General features: G+C 56.0%; 1 protein-coding gene across 2 annotated transcripts; it reads right to left on the bottom strand.

The window, feature by feature from the left end:
- Positions 1 to 2,659: 2,659 nt before the first annotated feature.
- Positions 2,660 to 9,204, bottom strand: PIANP (PILR alpha associated neural protein). 2 transcript variants are annotated; one of them, XM_032874736.1, is made up of 6 exons: positions 9,139 to 9,204; positions 6,886 to 6,945; positions 6,112 to 6,623; positions 5,284 to 5,365; positions 4,293 to 4,514; positions 2,660 to 3,965 (listed from the first exon to the last, which is right to left on the bottom strand). In XM_032874736.1, the coding sequence occupies exons 2-6, from the start codon at positions 6,900 to 6,902 to the stop codon at positions 3,944 to 3,946; spliced, it is 855 nt and encodes a 284-aa protein (XP_032730627.1). In that variant the 5' UTR covers positions 6,903 to 6,945; positions 9,139 to 9,204; the 3' UTR covers positions 2,660 to 3,943. The 2 variants fall into 2 exon arrangements, with proteins under 2 accessions (XP_032730627.1, XP_032730628.1); XM_032874737.1 differs by lacking the exon at positions 9,139 to 9,204 and adding an exon at positions 8,660 to 8,678.
- Between the last annotated feature and the right edge of the window lie 857 nt (positions 9,205 to 10,061).

Raw genomic sequence — 10,061 nt, 5'->3', positions numbered from 1 at the left:
TTCACCCAGGCTATGTTAACTGAGTAGCAACAGTTGGCAGGATAAGATTTTTAAGGGCTGGAATGTGACCGGACCTAGTTGCTGCATGGGTTGGAAATTGCTAATTCCAGAAACATCGACTTTGGGGGCTGAGATACAGAAGTGGGAGCAAATCGTAGTAATCACTTTAATTCCCAGGTCTCCTCTTCCATCCTAGTTCTTTTCCTGTTTTCATTAACTGGTACTCCCTGAGCCTCAGTGTCTCCAACTGTCAGCCCGGCTCCTGCCCTTGCTATAAGAAGCCAGTTTTTTAAGTGCTTTGAACTTCTTACAGAAGAGCTTTAGAGATAAATGTGGGGCGTAGGGGGAGGAGGGCTGTTAATTTTAGCCTGGGGTTTTCCAGCTGGCACACTGTTTCCATCTTGAATCACTTCCACACCCTGAGCTCTGCCTGGGAGATCCCTCCTCCTGGGGGCTTCCCCATTTCCTGGTTTGGTCTGAGCCATAATGGTAAGCATTCCAGAAAAATGCTTAAGAGAAGACTGGCTGAGTCATTTGATGCACAGCTTAGGAGGCAAAGAAAGCATAGTGATGAGAGATGCTGGTCCCAGTGGTGCTTGTGATGTGTGGCCTCCAAGAACCAAAAGGGTAGTATGGCCTTTGTTTGTGTTCTTGGTCTGTCACTAACCAGTGACTCTCTGCTCAACCACTTGCAACCTTCAAGGACCTTCTAAGGCCCCATAGTCTGTTTCAGTTTCATGAGAGATAAAGGTTAGGATCTGTTCCCCAGGGCCTCCCAACTCTTCATGGTTATCCTGACATGTGATCTAGTTTGGGACATTTCCTTTAAGACAGATGGGAAGACGAGGATGTCTCCTTTCTCCTCTGTCTCTCCCTGCCATCTGACTTTCCATGGGGAAGAAGGACATTTAGGGAGAAGGAACAGGTGAGGAGTTCCCAGTGTCTTGCTGGTGTATTTTAATTTATTTAAATTTAGAGAAACAGCAGGCTAATCAGGCAATAATTAATTCCCTCTTCATTAGGGGCCTTCATGCGTGCCTTTTGCATATGGATGAGCCTCGGGGTCACACTGTCCCTCAGAAGAACTACAATTGCAGAGGGTGATAGAGCCCCAGCATGCTCTACAGGCACTTGAGCTCCTTCCCATTTTAAGCCAGTGCTCTTCCCCCCACCCCAACCTTACAAAGACTAGATTCCTGGGGGGGGGGGGGAGAGAAAGGTTAGTGAGGCTTTTTCTCCCATCCACTTGCGATCCCTACCTCACAGCCCCTGACCCATGTCCTCCACACTTCCTGCACCCTCAGGTTCCATCCACCCTTCTCTCTCCACCAGCTGCTACTGGGATCTCTGAAGGCCCCACTGGATTGACTCTGAGCCCTCCTCAGCAGCTTGTTGGCTTTGCACCTCTGCTTTTAGTTGGCTCATCACTCCTTGCCCCTGCTATGCCTTTTTCCTCTGTAGCACTCTTTTTCTTACGGCGTCTGAGGCCCTAAAGGTACATACTGCTTTGGTCCTGAGAAATAGGCTCCCTTCTCCCCAACTCCCCATTGTGGGCTCTATGGATTCAGCCACTCTTCCTTAAGTGGACAGTAAAGCTCCCCAACACCTAAAACACACACCTACCCAACCTATACCCTCCTGATGCTAACTGCATAGATAAATACATAGAGGCAATCAGAATCCGGGGCAGCCCAGACTTGCTCACTACAGTCTCCTCTCCTCCCCGGAGCTCCCCATTTCCAGGGAGCAAGTGGGGCACAGATGGGGGTGGGGGAGAAATGGGACCTGGGTGGTTACCATGGCAACAGAGCCTAGCAACAGCTGAGAGGCTGATGTGTGGGCTTTTGCAGGGCTGTTGCTAGAGCCAAACCCAGAATGGGGGGCTCAGAGGTGACTGATCCCAGCTGGGCAGCCTCTGTTCCCTCCTCCAAACATACCCCTTGATTCCACCCCCGCACCCTAGCAGCACCTCTCTCTCAGAGAGAGCAGAGTGGGGAAAGCTAGTGAGAGTTAACTACAGGGGTTCTAATGCTGCCCAGCTTTTGGGGGGCAGCTGTAGATGGGGGCAAGTTAGGGAGCAAGGCTGAAAATAAACCAAGCAGGGCAGCCTCTTTCTTGTTTTTCTCTCCCCCTTTTACTCCTTACTCTCCATCTGTCTTAGCAGCTCTCTCCTCCTTTTCTTGCTTGCTTCATTGCCTATCCCTTTTCTCTGTCTCCTTTCTTATGGTCTTTCTGGACCTTCACTGGCAAGTAAGAAGCAAGCCACTCTTTTAGGTTTTCTTGCTCTGGCTGCTCCATTCAGTTTCTCCCTTTCATTCTCTCCCAAGTTAAAGCCTGAGGTGCGCTTGTGCCTCAGTCGGTTAAGTGCCTGACTCTTGATTTCGGCTCAGGTCATGATCTCAGGGTCCTGAGATCAAGCCTCATGTTGGGCTCCCTGCAGGCTGGGAGCCTGCTTAAAATTCTCTTTCTCCCTCTCCCTCTGCTCCTACCCCCCCCAACAAGAAAAAGCCTAGGAACCCTAACTCCAGGTCAGAGCAGGCCAGGTCACACTGAGTCTTAAGGAGTTCCCTCCAGCCCCCATCCTTCTTTTCCTCCTTTCTTGGGTGCCCTTGCCTTATCCCTCTCCTCTCTTCAGGGTTCATAAGCAGAACCAGGGGACTTTGGTATCTTGCAAAGGCTTTATTTGAAAATTTTGAAACTTACATCCCACAAGAATTCAAGATTATCACCACAAGAAGAAAGAGATAATACAAAAATATATATCACAGCATAGGAGCCAGGTAAGAGAGGAAGAAGGGAGGAAGGTGGAAAAAATGGTGAGACATAGGGACAAATATGAGGGGAAGGGGGGGACAGGCAAAAGGAAGGAGAAATGGAAAAACCAAGGAGGGCAGGGAGGGAGAAGTGTGAAGGAGCCCAGGAAGGGGAGGGATAGATTGGGAGGCAGAGCTCCCCATGGCCTTGAACCAGCTGGCTCCAGTCCCTGGCAGCCCAGGTGGGGTTAGGGAGGCCCTCAGAGAGGCTGGGAAGTGGAGGACTGGCTCAGGGGCTCTGAATTCCAGAGAGTGACCCACACACAGACAGCCAGGACAGACAAGACAAAAGGGACTTAGGAAGAAGGGAAGGGCAAATGGGAGCCCCTTTCTCGTGTAGTGCAGCAGGTGACTCCCCAAAACCCATCTCCCAGACAACAGAATTTAGCAGTTCAGAGGGGAGACGTTTGGGGCCTCACTACCCCCATTCCCATGGGGGAGCCCTCAGGGTAATGAGCACGCCCTTGGAGTGGGATGGGGGAGACAATGAAACAAATGACATGGAATGAAATGAAGCCATGACAGATGGGAGCATGAGAAGCCCCCAGCTCACCTCCCACCCACCTCTGGGGCAGCATGCAGGGGCCACAGAAACGAGATCAATAGGTGTTCATGAGGGACAGCGTGAGCACAACACACAACACCACAACATGGGGCCAGGAAATGCGAGTGAGAGGTAACTGGAGAGTTGCCCATTGACCACTGAGTGACTGAGCTGAGCCTAGAATGTGGGAGGAAGAGAGAGTGAAGAGTGTGAAACAAACGGAGAATGGGAGGGGTCAGCAGGGGTGGGCTGAGTGGAGAGAGGGTGCAGAAGACTGGCTGTACAAGAGTGCAAGTATGTGCGATGGCCCGGGAGGGTGGAGGTGAGTGTGCAAGGCTTTCATGTGAGTGTGCAAGGGAGGGCTGGGGGACCAGAAGCCACAAATATGTGAGGCCCCCCCCACCTAAAGGAGGGTGAGCAGGTAGGATCGCCTATGGGGCCAGTGAGGGTTCCAGGGTGGTGTGCAAGGGCAGCAGCCAGGAGCCCCTATGGCCCCCTGCTCCCAAAGCTGCCCCACCCTCAGTGGGATGGGGGCTGTGCCGGCCCCTTGGCCTCCTGCTTGGCGGCACCCCAACATTGGGGGGCATCACAGATTCACCAGGGGAATCCTGAGAGGAAGAGGGAAAGGGCATAGTCAGGAACCACTGGGTAGGCCAGAATCGAAGGGAAGTCCAAGGCAAAGAAAGGGATTCAAGGATAAGGGGGCAGAGTTGAGTTAAATGACAGTGTGAGAACAGGACAGAGATCCACAGAGAGCGGGAGAAGGAAGGGTACCCTAGAAAGGACCTGGTCCAGTCCTAGGGAGGGCCAGGGGCTGTGCGGGGGGGTAGGTCTACTTCCTCCCCACCCACCCTGGAGGGAACACCCCCAACCAAGGCTCCGGACCAAAGTTGCCTTACCTCCCAACCCTCCCAGCCTTTTGCCCCTGCCCTCACCGGTTCAACTGGAAGGCTGGAGCCCCCTTGGGCTGGGGCATCCCAGGCCGGGGTCCCCCTCGGGGCTCCTCATGGTCAGGGGTGGGGCTAGGCGAGTCCCCGAAGGCCCCCAGCACAGTGACCCCAGCTGGGGACAGGTCTGTCAGCGGCTGCTGGCTCTCTTCCTGCCTCAGGGCACCTTGCTGCCCAGAGGGCCTGCGCCGCTTCTGGCTTCGGTCCCAGCTGGTACACGGGAAGGAAAGAGGTTCTCTCACACATTTAAGAAGCCCCCATCCCGGGCCTGCAGTGCTGGCCACGCCCAGCCTCCCTCAGACACCCCAACATCCTACAGGAGAGAAATTGGCCTCTTAACAGTTCCCTATATCAAATATCTGAGACTGAGAGTCCATAAAGCTACTTTCCCTACCCCCCTAGGGGGCTCAGGGATGGAAACCATCCTCTGGGCCTGGTCCAGACCTGCGGAATCAGTACCTTCTCCCCACCAATACAGAGTCCCTCAAGATTGCCCCTCCCCCATGCATACCCAGAAGAGCCATTTCTCTCCTCAGCAGGCACCTGGAAGATTTAGTTCTAGTTCAAAATCAGCTAATGACCTGGACACCTGAGTCTAATGATTCTCGCAGTAAAGTGTGAAGGACTGAGTGACCCACTATTAAATGCATGCAAAGAAACCTCCAGACTTAATTCCTCCTCCACAGACAGCCCCAAGAAGGGCCTCTGCAGAATGGGTCAGTTTTCTCCGTCTTGGAGGAAATGTCCAGGTCCTCAGTGCACATAAATAATTCCCCTGCCTCTTCCATTATCCTTGTATTTCCCTGGGAAAAGGAATTTGTCCGATTTCTCACAGTCTGCCCCACCCAAATCCTTACCAACTTTCCCCAAGGGTTTTCTTGCTTAAATCTACCACTTCCTAGCCCACCTCCAGCAAAAATGCTGCCCTTGCTCCTGCCCTCCTGCCCCATCCGGCAGCACCCTCCTCCCCGCAGCTTACCAGAACTTGAAGATGATGCCAGTGGCCACGAGAACAATAATGATGGAGATGGTAATTGTGACATAGAGCTGGGGGTCCACACCTGATTGGGGTGGGTAGAAAGTTTTAGGGAGGCCAGAGGTGGTAGGAGCCAAGAGGGGGTGGGTGTGGGATTAGGCTGTGGGTTCAATAATCTTGCAGTGTGTGGCCATTCGAATCCACAGTACCCAACTCTTTCTGCTTTCCTGAACTGCTCCCCTCCCCCACCTTCATTCTTAGCATCAGCTTTCCCAGAAGTTTTTAGTCCTTTTCCTCCACATTCCCAAATCTTCTGTATACATGTGGTGAGGAGGAAGCTCCAAGGTCAGAGAGAACCAACCCCTCTCTGCATGGAAACTAGGGGGTGGAAATGTCCATCTCTGCACCAGCCCCACCCCCAAACCACTATCCCTAGCTTGGCATTCCTTGAGCAGAAATGTCACCCTGAAGGTTCCTTTCATTCCCGGTATTCTTCTGCATGGAATACTCCCACTCCATTTTCAAGGTCCAGCTCCAATGTCAATTCTTAGAAGCTGTCCTGATCCCCAGGCAAAGGTAATCTCTCCCTTCCTTCTTTTCCTAAAGACATTCTGTGTGTGCTCTGTTAGAGCATTTGTTTCATTGACTTGTCCCTGAGTGTTTACACATCTGTCTTCGCTGGTGGACCTGAGTTCCTCCAGGGCTCAGAGCACATTTCATCTCTGCCCCTGTGCCTGCACAGTGCCTGACACATTTGTGGGAGGAGCTAACAGACGAGATCTCTGTTACTGCCCTTCGAGCCTCCCACCACCCTCTCCCACTTGCACTCACCTTCCCCGTGGGTCCCAAAAAGGAATGGCCGCAGGGTGGCAGGTGCTTCTCCAAGGATGAGCCCATCTCCATCACCCCGCATGGAGTCTGAGTTGGGGTGTGGGGTTGCCAGCCCATGGGGGGCTGCAAAACCATAGTCCAGGGGCAGAAATCCAGGATTGGCCGAGTTGGGGTCCCCCCCATCCTCTCGAGACACTGTAGGGCCCCATACAATGGCCCAGGGGTACTGGGATGAGGGTGGGCCCTCCTCAAAGCCAGATGGGGTGGCAGGGGGTGCCGTGCCTGGCAGGACCTGCCGACGCGATCTTGGGACCCGAGGGGATCGGCTTGGTGGGGGTGCCCGCTCCCACACGCACACATGGCGTGGGGCAGAGGGGCCTCCCCGGGCACAGGGGGGCCGGGCTGGGGCTGGTGGGGTTCGAGGGGAAGAGGAGGAACCTTGAGCAGGAGGTGGGAGGGGCAGCAACAGCAGTGGCCAAAGAGGGAGGAGGTGGGACAGCAGCAGCGCAGGCCTGCAAGAAGGGAGAGAAAGGGGGTGAGACACAAGCCCATCTTGGGCTTCTGTATGCGGAGCACCGGCTTATACCAGAGATCCCAGCTGTCTTCCTCCAGCTTTCTCTGGAAAAGCAAGTGGGCCTTGGGAAGACTGGCCCCATTTCCTCCCTTCCTAGGGTCTGGCCCTCAAGAAGGAAGGCCCAGGGCGGACCTAGGAGGGAAGGGGCCCAGACCCCAGGAGAAGTGGCCTCCAGGCTCCCTCTGCTGTACCAAACTTACCACATCTTGGACTTCATGTCCGAGCTCTTCCTCAGCTGTGACCCAGATTTTCAGCCTTTACTGGGGGGAGAGAAGAGGTCGTCACATCCCAACCCTGCTCTTAGCATTTCCCCAGCTCCTTCAGCCACCAGTCCTACCTGGATCTATCCCCCTAGGCTGCCAGCTGCCACTTAGCATCCTTCTGAGCGGGGGCATGGATCTCCCAGAGTGGTTCCTGTCTAGCCCCCAGCCCCTAGCTGCTAATACCCAGAGATCCTTGCAACTTCCCCACCTCGGGGTCTACTCTTACTTCTCTGGCTTCCTTCCTTCTCACTTCCTCTGCCCACAGCTCCAAGCTCTTGTTGGAGCTTAATTTAGAGCCAAGAACCTTGTGATTCCTTGAGCACCTACCGCTAGGGAGGGAGTCTGACAGTGGGGGAGGGAAGGGGAAGTCAATCCGAGTGAGTGTGTGAGTGTGTGTGTGTGTGTGTGTGTGTGTGGTGAGCGCAAAAGGGGAGCACTCCAGCCTGCCTAGCCTGCTTGGAGTCCCAAGCGTTTCTCTTCCGATGGGCCCCCGGGGAATCTACATCTTCAGGAGAAGGGAAATAATGGATGGAAGGATGGAAAGAAAGAAGCAGAGAAAGACAGAGGTAGGTGGGAGAGAAACTACAGAGTATAATTTTTGCTCAGTGTTAAATCACCCAAATCCATAGGTGATCTCTGAAGGGAGGCGGAGCTGGGGAGAGGCCACCCCTCAAATGTAGCTCTCCTGGGAGAAGCTGGATAGTTGGGTTTTGAAAGAGGAAGGACATGTTCTCAGAGCTGGGGACGGGTGGCTCCAAGGGGGCCAGGTTCCCCAGAGTGAATGAGGATATGACACCTGGGTCCTCTGGATTCTGGGTCTAAACCTGCACACCAAGTGCTCTCAGAGAATAACAGAATATGATGGGAAAGTCTGGGGAAGGGCAAGCGGAAGTGGGCAGTGGGAAGAAGGGTGTAGGGTAAGAGGCTGAGAGAGGAAGGGTTAGTTAGGAGTGAGGAGAGGAGGAAGGTGAAGAAGTGGGCCCAGAGCATGGGAGGAGGGCGAGGAGTCAGCCTGAAAGGATGGACTGGGAAGGACTGGGAAGGGTGTGGGTGTGAAGATTGGAAGCTTGGAGGATGCTGAAGGGAGAATAAGCTAAGAGTACAAGTGAGAGAGGGAAGCAGGGAGGGCGAAGGGTTCTCAGGATCAAGGGAAGAAGGGGAAAGGGCAGGAGGACAGGACAGAAAGGTCTAGGCAGGACGGGAAGTGAAGAGAGTGGAAGGGGAAGAGAGAAAAGGGGTGGAAAAGACCAGGGATGCAGAGAAAGGAAATGAAAAAGGAGAGAACATCACACTGAGGACAAAATGAGAAGAGGTAGGGACGAGGGACTGAAAACGGAGCAGGAAAAATGGAGGAGTTGCTAAGTGTTTCTTCAAATGTAAAGGGATATGGAGCTCTGGAAAGATACAGGGATGGGAGCCTGGTGGGCTGAAGGGAGAGAGGGACGCGAAGAGAAGGAAGCTGGAGGGAGGGAGCGAGGGAGGGAGGAAGGAGGTTAGAGCGAACCAGTGAAGCGGAGAAGGGCTCACGGGGACATCTGTGGCCAGCTGACTCCAGGACTCACTCGCCTCTCTGCCTTGTGCATCCCCCCGCCCCAAAACCAACGTCAACTCCAGTCCCCGAGCCCCGCATCCCCTTTAGCCACCCCCTCCAGGAAGCCCGCAGTGCCCAGCCTGGCGCGCCACCCCCACCCTCTCCTCGCTTCTCACCGACCTGTTGTGCGCAAGAGATGAGCTGGGGGTGGGGCGGGAGCTTTAGGGTGGGGGAACGGCTCTGGTCCCCAGCGCTGCCCCGGGCCCACCCCTCCCACGGGCCCGCGCTCCCCGGACAGGCTGGAAAGCGGCGCGAGTTGGGGGGAAAGCGAGGACCAGGAGAGCAGCGAAGGACTGCGAGGGAGGCAGCGCCGAGAGCAGAAAGGGAACCCAAGGCAGGAGGATGCACGGAGCCGAGGGCTGAAGCGAAGGCGGGATAGAGGCAGCCGCGAGGACGGTGACCGCTGCGCCAGGAGGGCAGGATGGAGTCGGGACCCGCGGAGGGATGGAGAGCACCGCGAGCAAGGCGCGCCTAGGGGCCGGAGGCTCGAGCCCGGGCGAGGGACCCTGCCGGTAGGGGCGGGGGGCCGAGGGCGCGGAGTCGGGAAGGGCAGGGCCGGGCTCCCGCGGGCGGGGGCGTGGGGGGTCCCTCTCACTCACCTGCATGCCTGGCGCGGCGGCGCGACAGCTGCGGGCGCTCGGGGCTGCGCGGGGCTGGGCGGTCGCTGGGGCGTGTGGGGCACGGGGCATGGTCGGGGGGTTTGGCCGGCAGCGGGGGCGCTGGAGAGGGTGGGGGGTGGGCGCCCGGGGCGCGGGGCGGCGGCGGCGGCGGCGGCGGCGGCGGCGGCGGCGGGAGATGCTCGGCTCGGCTCGGCTCGGCTCGGCTCGGGAGGCGCTCGGCTCGGCTGGGCTCGGCGCGGCAGCTCCCAGCGCAAGGTCTCCGCCTCTCCCCCTCCCGCGGTGGGCCGCGCACGGTTTAACCCTCCTGCTGCCGCGCCACAGGAGTTGCGCCCAGCTGGGTCCCAGGTGGAGTGTTGGAGAGGGCAGCGGAGGGTGACCGGCCGTCTGATTCCCGGGGTTCTGGGAACGGGCTTCTGCATCCCTTTCACCCAACTCCATGGATACCCATGGTCATGCCAGACAGTTTCTGAGATTCTGAGTCACCTAAGGCTCTGCATCCCCAACTCCATTTCGCCAGTGGTGGACGATGCAGAGCGCAGGGGATCTAGGTGGGGCTAGGGGTGGGGGTAAAGATCTCGAACCGTCCTTGGATTGTCCCAAAGGCTTGATCCCCCATGGCACTCTGGCCCTGTTACAGTGCATTCTCCTACTCAAATGATCTTTAACATAAGTAGATCGAGTCGCATTACTCAGCTTTTCTAGCACTCAGAATATCCAAACTCCTCATTGTGACTTACAAGGCCCTATATGACCCGTCCACTAGGTTGCTTTCTGATTTCCTCTCCTCACACTCTATGGCCCAGTCACACTGGACATGATCCATGTTCCTAGAACTAGAGGATCTTAACCTGCCACTGGGCCTTGGCACTTACTATTCCCTCTGTCTGGAATGTTTTCCCCTG

This window comes from Lontra canadensis, unplaced genomic scaffold (genome assembly GCF_010015895.1).
Source record: "Lontra canadensis isolate GAN:19392208 unplaced genomic scaffold, GSC_riverotter_1.0 scaffold53, whole genome shotgun sequence".
In the NCBI taxonomy this organism is placed as follows: Eukaryota; Metazoa; Chordata; class Mammalia; order Carnivora; family Mustelidae; genus Lontra; species Lontra canadensis.
The sequence above is the reverse complement of the archived record's forward strand: the minus strand, read 5'-3'. Positions and strand labels throughout refer to the sequence as shown.

What these genes read in the sequence shown, in the direction of transcription:
- PIANP (XM_032874736.1), bottom strand. An exon ending in GGCATCATCTTCAAGTTCTG is followed by an intron (nt 4,515 to 5,283) that starts GTAAGCTGCGGG and finishes CCCGTGTACCAG; the next exon opens with CTGGGACCGAAGCCAGAAGC. An exon ending in CCAGCCTTCCAGTTGAACCG is followed by an intron (nt 3,966 to 4,292) that starts GTGAGGGCAGGG and finishes TCTTCCTCTCAG; the next exon opens with GATTCCCCTGGTGAATCTGT.